Source organism: Kogia breviceps, chromosome 8, assembly GCF_026419965.1.
Source record: "Kogia breviceps isolate mKogBre1 chromosome 8, mKogBre1 haplotype 1, whole genome shotgun sequence".
Taxonomy (NCBI): domain Eukaryota; kingdom Metazoa; phylum Chordata; class Mammalia; order Artiodactyla; family Physeteridae; genus Kogia; species Kogia breviceps.
Window position 1 is genome coordinate 36154614 of NC_081317.1, and position 14888 is coordinate 36169501.

General features: G+C 44.6%; 1 protein-coding gene across 5 annotated transcripts in view; it reads left to right on the top strand.

The window, feature by feature from the left end:
- Positions 1–14888, top strand: part of PTCH1 (patched 1) — a 67930-nt gene that overhangs the window by 45435 nt on the left and 7607 nt on the right. For all 5 annotated transcript variants that reach the window (XM_067041196.1, XM_067041193.1, XM_067041194.1 and 2 more), the window contains 5 exons: positions 3469–3611; positions 5719–5902; positions 7371–7651; positions 9086–9223; positions 12512–12654. In XM_067041196.1, coding sequence (XP_066897297.1) covers positions 3469–3611; positions 5719–5902; positions 7371–7651; positions 9086–9223; positions 12512–12654 — 889 coding nt within the window. The remainder of the gene's footprint in view (positions 1–3468; positions 3612–5718; positions 5903–7370; positions 7652–9085; positions 9224–12511; positions 12655–14888) is intronic.

Here is a 14888-nt window from a genome sequence, read left to right on the forward strand (position 1 = left end):
AGTTGAGAGATTCTCTGCTTTTCATTTTTCCCCCTTTGGCCAAAGACATGCAAATAACTTGCCACAAATAACAAAGAGATCTGCAAAGCACTGCCAGTATCTGAGCAAAGAAGGGTTATCCTGGAATTGATTTCAGTGTCTTCGGCCATTCCTTTGGATGTTCAATATGGCATGTTAGGCGGAGCTTCGGAAGAGGGTGGAGGAGCATTGTCTCCAGGCAGTGCAGAGGGCTAACCTTTTTATAGCCTATTGTAAATTATCCCCATGCTTTCATCCCTTTAAAGACCTAAAGCAGTTGGACTTGGGAATCTTTTTAAAAGGTGCGTTTGAATCATGTTTTGATTGCTAAGTGAACAGCACCCACCTAGACCGAGTAAGATCCATTCATGCCCACTGGTCGGCATCCCAGCCAGCCCTAGACCTCTGCATCTGACTCTGCCAAGGTCCAGCAGAGCAGTGTACACGGGATGGCCAGATACTGGGACCACCGGCTGCCTAGACATTTTTCAGGCCTATTGAGTGGTTGATTTGGTCTTTGAACATTTCCTCTTAGGAAGTAGTTATCCTTGAGTCAGCTTTCCTTCAAAGCACTTTGTGTGGTTGCTAAGTGATGGGACCATCATTAGTTTTTAATGGAATGACCACTACAAACCATGTCATCCCATTGGTCTCTAGCAACCTTCCAGTATTTTTTTCGGGGGGAGGGGGATTTACTCATAAAAATGTATAATGGTAATACGGAAATTATCTCAAATGTCACTTTTAAACATACATGCAAATAAGGTGACCTTGGAGATAAACCCACACTGTACAAATGGTATTTGTTTATATTTCACACTGAAATATGCAAATAAGATTTAGATTAGTATTTTCTTTTTAGCGTCCTGTATCGAAGAAAAATTGGCAGTTGAGATAATTAACTCAGAACTTCACACTAGAAAATAATTTCTAGTATAAAATATTTTAAATGAAAAAGTTCTAGCTAAAACTTTCATGTTATGCCACAAAATAAGTGAAACGTCACAGTTCTTTCCTACACTATGCATGTGTTGGAATGTGAAATATTTGGCCAAGGGAAGAAGCAAATCCTTGTCCCTTGTTTTGTGTCAAGACTGTATATATATAGTGTGCGTGCACTTAGGCCAAACCATTGTTACTTGAGCCTTTTGATAATTAATCAGAAAATAATACACTAATTATGAAAGAACTTAACTTTTCTGTGAAGTCCAGTGATTATTTCTCATTCATCGTGAAGTCCCAGCAGAGTGAATGGCGAGTAGGGGGCTAGCAGCGTGGGTGATGAGTTGAGAGGAATTGCCAACAGGGTTGACCTCCCCAGGTCAGATCTTTCTTTCCTTGTTTCACTCTAGGGTGTCCGCAGAGTCTTAGAGTATAAATATCTTAAAACCGCACTCAGATTTTTGGGGCCCCCTATTTGCCACCAGATGTCATCGGTGCCCACGTTAACTCTGCTGTCTTATTCTCGTGCCTTCAACAGATGTTTGTTTCCTGGGCACCATAGTGCATTCAGGGCAATTTAGAGCATCCGTGGTTCCAGCTGACTCTGGAAGAGGCTGCCTCTTCCAGAGGTTCAAAGCTTAGCTCCAGCACTTACCTGCTGGGTGACTTTCCTCAAGTTACTTCACGTTCCCAAGCCTCATCTGTAAAGTGAGAACCATAATACTAGGAGGCTATCTCATGAGGTCGTTTTAAGAATTAAACAAGGGGCAAAATCAATGTAAAATGTTTAGACAGCCCCACACTCACGAGAAGCATGAGCTCTGCTCCTCAGGATTAGCAGGTCAAGAGGAAAGGGTTAAAGTGCCATACAAGCCACAAAGTGATGGAAATTCTATTATGGTGAGGAAAACAAAACAGGCCTCTTTTCTGGTAGGGGTGGGTTTTTTCTCTCCTGTTTATTTTTTTCAAAAACAGAAAAAAAAAAAAAAAAAAAGGCTTTAGGTAATAAAATAACATCTGTTCAGCACTGATGGTTGTATGCATGCCTCGCTATGAAAAACAGTCTGTGTGAGAGGGGAGCGCAGCCATCCCGGTGGTCTCCCCGCCCGGCCCTGCGGTCACTCCACGTTCCCCGAACAGGGCCGCCTTTCACCACTGAGCACGAGGCCCTCATGCCCAAATTGTTCCTGTGAAAACAACGTCCACAGCAATGTCGGAAGGAAGGTTTAGTTGGGACAGAGAAAGAGAATGGGAGAGAGAGAGAGTCCTGTGTTCCCTTCTCCCCCGCCAACTTCAAACCCCAAGAGTTTAACCATTTTGAGCACGAACGGAACCAGTTCTGTGTGTTGCGGGGAGCGGGGGCATGTCGCGAAATGAAACAAACCCTTCTCCCTCCTTACTGGCCACGTCGAACCCGTGCACGTGCAGCTGGTTCAGAAGATGTGGCTTCCTGGGCTGCTGGGGCTTGGGAGCTCAACGTGGGAGGTGGTTTGGGGGAGCAGGGCGACGGAAGAGGGGGGGGGTGTCAGAGGAGAGTGTGTGCAAGCCAGCAATTGCTCAGACCCGAGGGCCGGGTCACCGGGGCCCTGTTTTCTCTTCCAACACGCTTATCTCTTTACAGCTGTAGCCAAACCGTCAGGTCTGTAATGATGGTTTTGATTACAGAGGCCAAGCGCAGCTGTGTGTGGTGGGCTGGTGGGCGCGCCCATCCCCCAAGCCCAGAAAGCTCCTTCCTTCCCCTCCTTGGCCTTGCGGTTTGTCATCTGTTCTCACAGAGCCCCCTTCTATTGGCCTATGGCTTCCTGTTCTCAGTCTGATCCAAATTTACCCTGTGAGATATTTCCCTGCACACACAGGCACACAGATTCCTCCTCCTCTGTCCTCCACACCCCCTCTTGGAGGAAGGGTGGCAGAGAGGAAGAGAACAGTCCAGAGTGAATAGGTGTCGGCTGTGATCTTTACACAACCTGGCAGTCGATCCCACAGCTTGTATTAGCTCCACAAGTCGAACAGATGGAACAAATTGACAGAATCATGTTCACTCACCCAGGGCTGGAGAAGCAACTGAGTTGCTGTTTGAAGTTGGGAGTTTGAATGTGTTTTTCCTGCTCTGAGTGGAATTTCTGGTTGTATAGAAGAACCCATGGCTTAGCACCTGATGTGGCACGAAACAGTGAATGGGCCTGGCGTGTCTTTCTCACCCAGCCCTCTTGCTTTCTTTTGTCATAGGGGAGAAGAAGGGGAGTTTGGGGGGCTTTTTGAGGTAAAACATGTGTATTTGTTTCCTAGAAATGAATATTCTCCCCTTCTGCCTTTGAGACAGTGATTATCAGCAACCCGAAGTTCATTCACGAAAAATCTAATAGTGTCACATGAAGTCAAATACAAGTAGAATACAGAGTGTTTGGGGTTGATGGCAAACACTCCACTGTCCTCAGAGCACCCTGTTAGGACCAGGATCATTCTGGTTAAGAGTTATAATGTATTGCACACATTTGCCTTTTCTAGGACTTCAGGATGCATTTGACAGTGACTGGGAAACTGGGAAAATCATGCCAAACAATTACAAAAATGGATCAGATGATGGGGTCCTTGCCTACAAACTCCTGGTGCAAACCGGCAGCCGTGATAAGCCCATCGACATCAGCCAGGTACACTCACTGCCTTACACCATGGGAGCTTTGGAGAGCGTCGTTGAGCGGGGCTTTGGGGCAACTGCCACTGAAGACTGCTTGACAGCATGCAATCCCAGCCTGTGCTCTCTGCAGATCTGAGGCATCAGGGGCTGGAAGAATGAATACTGAGTTGGCTCTAATTCTCTTCATTCCACCAGCAAATCGGATGGCTGCAGGCAACCCAGAGAGCCTCACCTTGCTCATCTGTCAAGTGGGGACAAGTGTGTTACTTACCTTCAGAGCAATTGTCAGAAGAAAGTATAGTTGAGGCAGTGCAGACTCTTTCAGATGTTAGACATACTGTGTGTATGCATTGTTCTCTTTCGAATTCTAGTGCTTGTCACCGTGTCAGTCTTGGTTTTATTCAAACTTGGAAAGGTGGATCCATTGGGGAGCAGAATTTGAAAGAATAGAATTTGGTGTGGATGGATGGGTTAGGAGAGGTTACTAGAAGGATAGGAAGATTTGTTATGTTTGATTGCTTTGCATCACTGTGGCCTAAGGGGCAGAGGAGGACAGACAGATTGCTCTCTCATGAGCGAGGCAGATGGAAGTGCAGATCCTTGGAATCTGAGTGGACTCACTGTTGTGCTTACCCCCTAAGTAAGAAGAGCTGTTGCTATTTGGTAATCATATTCTCCAACTGCATTTGCCTCTTCGCTGTGACACTTGGATTCCGGCATATCCCTTTTGATTCCTTGGGCATGCTGGGAAAGGTGTTTGGACCCTTCAGATTTCAAATGAGTCCAGCCCCACTACTGGCTTCCCCAGATCCTATTCCCTCTGGTCTTTGTAGCTTACTTGCTTACTTACTTCAGGCAGAAAACCGTCATGCTAATGATCTTCTAGCAGCTCTGTTTATTGTCTCCCCTTTTTTGCTGGCATTAAAGGTGACAGATTTACAAAGTACATTGTTCAGAGTTATTACGGAGTGTGAACTTGGTGCTTTATGGCCACACGGGGCATGCTGTCTGGTTTGACAGGGATGCAGGCAGAGGCGTCTTTCTGAGGGATAGCAGGGATGCCCGGGGGCTGGGTTGGGTTTTAGGGACCAGGGACACTGTGGAACAAATGTGATTGGGCCAGGCCCCCGGACATCATTTCCTCTGCCTGGGAGGGAGAAGAGCGTGCCGTGTGCACGGAGGCCATGAGCTGTAGTATGTAATTGCAGAGACGGCTTGAAGACGTACAGTTGTTACATATCCCGTGGATTAATTGAATCCAGATCCCTAAAATTTAGTTCCCTCACTCTCCTCCACTTTCTTCCTTCACTCTTTCTCTATTAACTTCTGTCATTGGTGTTTTCATTTTGTTAAAAAAGACCGAAAGCATTGGAACCAGTTCTCAATCTAAAGTCAACAGGGAAAAGTATATGCATACATACGTGTGTGTCTATGTATATCTGTCTCCTGATGTTTTTCACCTATGCAAGGCCCACAGACCACTTTAGAGGGAGCATAGTATTTGGCTTCCTCACAGGATGTGGTGTACTATGTGTGACCACCTCTCTCAGAATAAGATTCCCAGAAAGACCAAGGCTGGGCACCCATCCCTTCCACTTTCTGGCAACGGGCATTTTTTGAATACACAGGTCATAGGAGGCTAGTGTTAGCAAAATTTATACAGATGTTGTTTTATTTTTATAGCTCTCCTCCATTTACTGGGTGGCATTTCCTTTAGTGTTAACAGCAGAGGTTAACTGCACACAGACGTGTATGGGGATTCTTGCCAGGTTTTTTTCCTCCTTCCTCTCCTATAAATATGTTTCTTCAGATTGTTCATTCTCTGCCTTGGCTGCAGACAGTCTTTTAGCATTCAGATTTAATTGGTTCAGTCCATTCTTGGGCCGTCTGCAGAACTGTGTGTGTGTGTGTTATAAACATGCCGATTATTGCATCCTCTGATAAGTGCATTTTGAAAGAAACCAAAGGCGTTCTGATGGGATTTTCTGTACTTGCAAACAGTGGGCATTCTCTCCTTTGCTGCAAATGCTGGTGCAGAGCTCTGCTCCTCTTCTCTCGAGGCAGGAGTGTGTTTACCCCAAGCACCCCTCTGAAAGGCTTCTGTTCTGCCCATTTTGCAGCTGACTAAACGGCGCCTGGTGGATGCAGACGGCATCATTAATCCCAACGCTTTCTACATCTACTTGACCGCTTGGGTCAGCAACGACCCCGTGGCTTATGCCGCCTCCCAAGCCAACATCCGGCCTCACCGTCCTGAGTGGGTCCACGACAAAGCCGACTACATGCCAGAAACCAGGCTGAGAAGTAAGTAGCCTTCCACTGGGCCTGCAAGCTTATGGGGCTCCTTACACCCCATACCTCCAGGCTCAGTCATAGCCCTCATCCATTGACACTACCCAGGGTTCAACAGTGTAAACAGAAAAATATATTTCTTTTAGTTTAAAATTCTGGGAGACAGATGAGGATGTGTAATCGAATGCAACCCATGCTCCATCACACTGAGAAATAAGAGTCTCTAATCTCCCTTCGTGCCTTTGACTCTAAAACGTCCACCAGGCTTCTCTCTTTAATGCCAGCTGTTCCATGTGAAAGTTGGGGACGCCTCCAGGTTGAGTGTTGTTTTACTGTTGCAGAGTTTTATCGCTGGGGATTATATGTTTATCTTAACTTTGTCAACTCTGGTGTTGAAGGGATTTTTGGCAAGTTGGGTCATTCCTATAAGCCACCAAGCACCTGTACTCTGTCAAAGCTGTTTAAACCGGAGCAGAAAAGTCTGTATACAACAGCGTCCTCTTCCTTTCACCTCTCAGCCCCGACTTTGAAAGGTGGTTCTGGATGGATTTAATTTGCATTTGTGTTAGAGATATTAGTAGCGTATACCTTGGGTACGAGGCCAAGGGAGGACGTGAGAAAGAAGACAGGTCCCTCTGCGAACATGGCTGGAGAGCAGGGCGGGTTGTGCTTCCCTGTATCTAAACCTCAGAGCCTTGTGGCAAGCAGCCAAGGCTTGTCTTAATGAAAATTTATAGTTGAGATTATAATAGGGCAAATCATGTTTAGCAAGTCAACTGAATGACCCCAGAGGGTCTGGAACACACAACGGCAGCAACTAAATGCTTGTTGTGTAAGGATTTCTTCCCCTGCTGCTGAAGACTTAGCATTGCATTAAAAAAAAGAAGCATGGAAGGTTTAAGTGTGTTAGATCACTAAAAGGATAAGAAAGTCAAGCATTTTTCTCAGTAAAGCATGACTTTCGAGTTATTTTGTTCTCATAAGTGATTGAGTAAAACAGTTTTGAACTTAGTATTTTCACTTGTGTCAGCTGAACAAAAAAAAGTTCCCACAATTGAATTCTTAAGTTGTTTAGACCCATTACAAAGAGTGACTGCTTCTAGAAGATTAAAATCAATCTAAGGGTAAATCAGTACACACAGCACAGGCTCCTCCTCCACACACACACACACACACACACCCCAAAAAAATCAAAGGTTGATCATTGTTTAAAGTTTCTTAAACCAAAGATTGAAACTGTAAAAACCTGCAGACCGTCATCGGTATTGTTAGTCCTTCATGTTGGAAGAGGTGCAGTAAGTGCCGAGTTCTTTCTCTTCTCCTTGCGATTGTGGAGACTCCGGGGAATGCACATCTGGGATTGCTAACGGTGGGAGTCTGCTGCATTTCTTCCACCCTTGGGTGGCGTCCGTTTGCCTTTCTCAGTATTGCCAGGAGCCCCTGACCCATGGGCCCTCTCCCTGTTGACTTCTCTCTCCAGTCCCAGCAGCAGAGCCCATCGAATACGCTCAGTTCCCTTTCTACCTCAACGGCTTGCGTGACACCTCAGACTTCGTAGAAGCAATTGAAAACGTCAGAACGATCTGCAACAACTACACAAGCCTGGGGCTCTCCAGCTACCCCAACGGCTACCCCTTCCTCTTCTGGGAGCAGTACATCGGCCTCCGCCACTGGCTCCTCCTGTCCATCAGCGTGGTGCTGGCCTGCACGTTCCTCGTGTGTGCTGTCTTCCTCCTGAACCCCTGGACGGCCGGGATCATTGTGAGTTTATTCTGAGGGTCTTTGTGGAAGTCAAATTCCTTTCAGCATAGCTCTTTCTGCAGCCGGCAAGTTTTGTTTATGTCTGGGCCTCTGGAGGAGGGTATAGATTGCATCATCCATACTGTATTTATTCTACTGGAGGTGGTGAGGTTCATGGTTAGGTAGAGCCTTTAATGGCCTTAATCTTCTGTCCCCTCTCCTTTAAACTTTCTGTGTAAAGATAGGGGAGTTTTTGAGCACACTTTCCGTAATAGAGCTGAGCATTTATTAAATACAAACACTCAAAGCATAACTGTTATTTTCAATTCAAGTGTCATTTTGTCACTACAACCCAAACCAAATATAGAGAAGATTCTTCTAAATGGAGGGATAATTCGAGAAGTTAGGACGGTGCTATAGGGTTAAATGGTCTTAGGGATGGTTTTGTTTGGTGTGTTTGTTTTAACTCTTGGGCAGAATTGATAAACGAGTATTACCAACCTATTTTTGGCATTCTTTCTCCAAGTATAATACTCTCAGATTTGAAACAAGTTTCGTGTAGAGTCTAATAAAATCATGGCAGTATTTAAATTCCATGAACTGTGGTATAGCCTTCAAAATGCCAGAATTATAAAAACAGAGACCAGGTCTTGTTTCTGCACCATAAGTTTGTGCAACAGGTATGTTTAAAGGTAAATGTTTAGTCTACAGGAGTTTTCATGGTACTTAAGCAATTGATGTTATCCATCTTTCATTAGCTTATTAAAAGAAAGCAAAGGGAACTTTTATTGTACTTGTCTGTCCCCCCTTCACTGCCTGCTGCCCTCCACCTCCAGAAGGAAAGATTTTTCTCTCCTTCTTTTGTCCCTGTATAGTGTATTGTTTTATTTGTATTTTCTCCTCTTTTGCCCAAAAAACTCCAAAGTCTGCCACACAGATTTTCTTTCCACCCCCCTAGAAATTTTTACAAGACAGATGAAAGAAGGGCAAATAAAAGCTTTTCCTTGGATTTGACTGTTTGCTTTGTCCACCCCAGTAACTCCACATTTCTTCAAAGTGAAGGGGCTGTAACCTGACCCACATCAGCTGACCACACGTCCCCTTTCTCCCAAGTCATCCTCACTCAGTCCATGGACTCTCCAAGCAAAAGCAAAGCTGCTTTTATGTAAAAGAACTTTCATTCACCCCGTCCGATCAGCTTTCTTTAGGATGGAGGGCAAGGCAACCAAAAACTCTAGTTTCAACTCAGTTATAAGTTGAAGGATGGTCTCTGATGGTCAAGATCAAAACAGAAGGAAACACCTTGTTTTAAACTATATTAAACTTGTAGCCAGCAATGAGTGCGTGTTTCTATAATTCCTTATAGATTGCGCTGGGGGAATAGTTTTGAAAATATTTTTGCAACACCTGGAGTGTGTTTGTGCCCAGCCACTCATCCTGTGTGTCTTTTTAAAGGTGACAGTCTTGGCTTTGATGACGGTCGAGCTCTTTGGCATGATGGGCCTCATTGGAATCAAGCTGAGTGCCGTGCCTGTGGTCATCTTGATCGCTTCCGTCGGCATCGGAGTGGAGTTCACCGTTCATGTTGCTCTGGTATGGGAGACGTTTTCAGTGAAAGCTATGAAAACGCAACCTGTTTCCTCTAGCTCTTTTTAGTTTCCAAGTTGGGAACCTTTTCATTTTCTCCAACATCAAGGAACACACCTGACACACATCACAGCAAAAAGGCTTCAGAGCACAGACATTCCCTGGGAGTGGCTGAAGTTCAGCTGGACTCCTTTCCCTCTGGGGGGAAATCTAAGAAAAAGGGTGTCGAAGGTGAAAGCCAGGCCAGGTCAGCAGTAGGCAGTGTCCTTGGTGTGTCCGAGTGGGCCAGGAAGGATTCTGCTTATGTGGTGTTGTCAGTTGTGTCACCACGGGTCCTGAACTTGTCTGCTGTTCCTAAGACAGATGGTGTATACGTGTGCATGAAACCACACAATTTTTAAAATCACAGTAATAAAGCAGGGATAAAGTGAGACCACACTCACAGATTTGGTGGGGATGGCATAGTGGAGGGTGAGGTGAGTTGGCAGCTGAGGAAATACCCTGGGGCTGATGAACTAGCTCTCCCACCCAGCTCCTTTGACCTCCCAGCCTCCAAATTCATGACAGCAGAAAGTAAGAGAACTAGTATTGCTCTCAATAGGAATTCCCTCCCCCCTCCCGCCCGCTCTTTCTATGCACAGTCCTGTGAATGCTTTGTGGGAGAAAAGTAAACTTCAAGAGGAGTCTAACGCAAGAGACAGCCCATCGTACACATTTATCAGAGAATTATTCAAAAGCCCTATAGTGATGTGTAAATTATGTTCCGTCCACACTTGTGTTTATAGTCTGCATCCTTGGGGTTATGTAGGCATTCAGTAAATACTTACTGACTGAATAAATACTGGTGTTTGGAATGCTTAGCTAGGAAACCAAGCATTTGACTTGGATCAAATTACTTTGATTGAGTAAAGCCTTTGCTCTTGCAAAAAGCCTTGCTTCTGCAATCTCTAGCATTGATTTTCTTTGGGCTCAACACATGGCACATGCATATCTACACATATGGGTGTCTAGACAGATGCTTCTGCCTTCTACCTTCTATTGTCTTCTACTTATGCTACTTAGAGATTATAAATGTTTGTATTTCAGAAGAAATGTTTTGTTGCAGTTAACCTGTTTTTCCCCCAATGTATAATAAAAAGCTGATAATATATAGAAACAGTTTTCTAAGTTTTGAGCCTACCTGAATTACTTTCCTCAGTTGAGCTGGGAAGAAGAATAGGGGATTTTTAGAAAGAAGAGCCTAGAGCTTAGAGAACACATAATTATGATATCATTTCTTTTAAAAAGGAGAAAGATTACATGCGAGTTAAAAATCCACAAATTGGGCTTCCCTGGTGGCACAGTGGTTGAGAGTCCGCCTGCCGATGCAGGGAACACGGGTTCGTGCCCCGGTCCGGGAGGATCCCACATGCCGCGGAGCGGCTGGGCCCTTGAGCCATGGCCGCTGAGCCTGCGCATCCGGAGCCTGTACTCTGCAACCGGAGAGGCCACCACAGTTAGAGGCCCGTGTACCGCAAAAAAAAAAAAAAAAATCCACAAATCATTTTATTCTGATGTGAATGAAAACCACTCTTCTTGGTAGCTAGCATTACAAACAAGGGTGGTCCCAGAACAGATTTTTTTTTTTTTTGGTACGCGGGCCTCTCACTGTTGTGGCCTCTCCCGTTGCGGAGCACAGGCTCCGGATGCGCAGGCTCAGCGGCCATGGCTCAAGGGCCCAGCCGCTCTGCGGCATGTGGGATCCTCCCAGACCGGGGCACGAACCCGTGTTCCCTGCATCAGCAGGCGGACTCTCAACCACTGCGCCACCAGGGAAGCCCCCAGAAACAGATTTTTGCAGTGGAAATGCTAATAACAGTCTTTAAACTGTAGCGGCACCTTGGATCTCTGAGGTAGTATGAACATAAATATCCATACCGGTGCTGAATAAACAGTGAAGGAACTCCTCTACTCCTCATGCAAGATTTAATCCTGAGAATTTAAGGAGTCTCAAGAGCCAACTTGGCTTTTTGCTGCTAGCCCAAGTCTTCATCAAGAGACTGTCCACACACAGGACATGGTGTTCTTACCATGTCCTGTATATGAAAGTCGTCAAGGAATCGATGGGTGCCTGGCAGTTTACTGTTCAGTAGCGTAAGTTATATGCAAGAAGATTAACCAACTTTGACCCTTATGGCCTCATGGCCCAAATACAGCACAGAGCAACATGCTTCCAAACCATCTTGGTGCTTTCCTCCCAGGAGAAAAAGACAGCTACTTTGACCCTAAAGTCCTAGTCTCCCAACTCTGAAAGAACATCCATACATAGACCCCACTTTAGAGAAAAATATGAAAATTCACAATGTACCTTTGCATACTTTTGTGTAATTTTATTTCTTCATCCATGAAGTAGAATAACCTCCTGTCCTTCCCTAGTGCACCTGCAAGGGCCCCAAGCCCTCTTCTCAGAACATCCCAGAGCAGCCTGAACTTTCAGAGAGCAAGCTTCTGCCAGGCTCAGCCCTCCCTGTTGGGTCCCACTGGGGGAGCAGGCAAGGTGTAATAGTAACTAACCCACATTAAAATGGTCCTGGGTCACACTCTCAAGCCAATAGTCTGATGTACCAAGATCTCCATAAAGTTCCCATTTGGTATCAACAGTGTCCTTGAGAATGCATAAGTGGTGAGATATATCCACACATATTTAGAACAGGCTTGATTAAATTTACAGCCCTGTGTTTTTCTTGTGATACCTTCATGGTACTTACATGTACTACAAACACATTAGTTTGAACACAGTGACAGAGTTTCTAACCTCAGCATAACAGTGAGGAAATATGTATTTAGCACCCAGATGCTAAGCCCATTTGGAAGTAAGATCTTGACCTTTCAAAAAATCGGGCAAAATGCTGTCGCTTTCACAACTGGAGGTCTCCCATGTGAATGATGCTAGATCATTTAAGTGTGGGGAGTAAACTCAAGTGTGAGTAATAGTGAAAAGAAGGGAACATTTTGCTCATTTGTATAGTTTTGGCATGGTTTTTAAATTTAAAGTAAATGTGCTTTTCTTTATTCTTGATGTTCAAGATTTACATCAATACCATATACAACCCATTATCATGAACAGGTCAATTAAATGTAAGCCTAGATTTAGCTAGTTGAGCAGCCCCAATTAAACATTCCAGTAGCTAGAGGGTAAGATCTGAGAGGTTCAGTGGAGGCAGATGAAAGTGGCTAATAGCATGTAAGACGAAGCTGGCCATTGACCAAGTAAAGTCCAGGAATCTGATCATCTAAACTCTCCTCATTGCGCAGGCCTTTCTAACAGCCATTGGCGATAAGAACCGCAGGGCCGTGCTCGCCCTGGAGCACATGTTTGCACCTGTTCTGGATGGTGCTGTTTCCACTCTGTTAGGAGTGCTGATGCTTGCAGGATCCGAGTTTGATTTCATTGTCAGGTAAGCATTAGTTTCTAATGTTATCTCTGTTGCTTATTTCCTTCTGTCTCTGGAAGATTGCAGCATGTCTTCATCGTGACTCTACTCCCCACCCCTAACCCCGCAGCTTTATCAAGGTATAATTGACAAAAATTGTATAATTTAAGGGGGTACAACGAGGTGGTTTGATATATGCATACATTGTGAAGTGATTGCCACGATCTGTGACTCCACTTTCTTTTGAGTTTATTAATTCAGAGGTATCCTGAGAGGCATAAAAGCAAGCTCTCTTCTAGAGCTGTCTTGGGGAATATCTTAGGGAGAAAAGATGGAGGGTTTGGGGCTAGCAACAAAGGCAACTCTACAGCTTGAAACCGATATGCCAGTTATTGCTATTGAGGTTAGAAATACCAACAGAAAGAAATGACCTGGTTGCCATTAATTAACTGTATCTGACCTTTACTTCTCCTTCAAAACTGTAGAAAGGAAAACGTACAGATACCTAAAATTTTCACATAGATTTTATTCTTTTAAGAAGTGAAGATGACATGCCTTGATTTCACATTTGAGTTGCCACTAAGATTTAAGAAGCATTTAATGTGTGACTTAACACCAGTCAAATTTTTGAAATCCAAGCCTAGTTGGATACATCTTTCAGTTTGGATTTCATGGCAAGCAGTTTCTGGTGAATTTAATTAAGGATTTGACTTTGTGAAGTATAAAAGGAGAGCAAGTTTTCCTTTTGAAAAGAATTTGAGAACTGCAGGGAAAGACCATTTTCTTCTCTGAACAGCCTCCACAGCTTTTTGACATAGCTGCCCTTGGATGTAACCCTGTTGCTCCGTGGAGGGGCGAGGCCGGAATCATCAATAAGTAAAAGATAGTCCAGAATTAGCACCATGGTAAAGCAGAATGAAATGTGAGAAATGACTTGATCATTAGGGACATTTCAATAATCTAGAGAGAGAATCTAAACAGGCTTTTCTGATGTGTATGTTGCGATAGGCCTTTCAATTCCAAGTGAAAAGAAGAGGATTTTAAGTTGTGGCCAAAGTTTCTTTATTACGAGAAAAGATCAGTCCACTGGTCTGTGACATACCCCATTGGGCGGGTCGACATCATGGAGATTTAGCCTTGCTAGAATGAGTGCCAGGGTTGGCTCAGTGTCGCTTGGGTGAAGAGTGAGTGGAGAGGTGTAGACCAGTACTTCTCAAACTGTAACGTGCTCATGAGTCATCTGGGGCTCTCTGTAAATGCAGATCAGACTTCACTGGGGGTGGGGAGCAGAGTCTGCGTTTCCAGCCAGCTCCCAAATGATGGCTATATTGATGATCCTCTCAAAACAGACGACGGATCACTTAACAAGCCAATTAGTACGCCCTGTTTGCCAATAACAGGTAGACATATGCCTAAACTAGATGAAGGTTTGGGTCTGGGTTTTGTTTTAAGCTCTTGATTTGATTTTGACTTTTCCTTTATTCAGGCATTAGTAGTTGTTTCTCTGTGATGTAAAAACCCTATGTCAAATAGAGTTTCCTCTGTGTAATTTCTCATTCAACACAATGTAGTGAGCACCTCATAAGTGCCATTTCACACAACTGCAAGTAATGTAGACCCCGTCCCCCTCTACATAGTTTACGGTCTATGGGGGCAAAGACAAGGTCACAGGCAATTCAAAACCATGGGAAACAGAGTGTGGTGGGATCTCAGAGGGTCTAACTCAGCCTTGTGGGGGATGCCAGGGGAGCCACAGAGAAGAAACGTAGCCTGAATTAGAACAACCATCTGGGACCTGGGTGGAGAGCAGGATCCCAGCTCTCCCATCTAACCCATGGCGTCTTGTTCTCTCCCAGAGATATCAGGGTTCTTGTTTCAAGCACTTAAAAGGGCTTCCCATTTTCTAGAACTGGATGGATTAACCTGATAAAGCCCTCACTGAGGTCGACTAAATGAGCAGACATTGTATACACTAAGCTGTCAGAAATCTAATTGGTCTGTTTATTCTACAGTTAGATGGATGGGATGCAAATGTCTTAATGCCTGCTGCTGATATATGCCTCAGCCTAAAGTTGCAGCAGTTTACATTAGTGCAAGACATCGGCTGCTTGGTTTTTTACTAATGCAGCTCAGAAGTTTCTAATGTTTACAATAGCTGCGAGGTATTTGTATTTTTATAGGGATTCTCTCTCCTTTCATCTAATGTTGAAACATATATAGGCACAGCAAAGTTTGGTGCCTGTTCCGTTTTATGATCA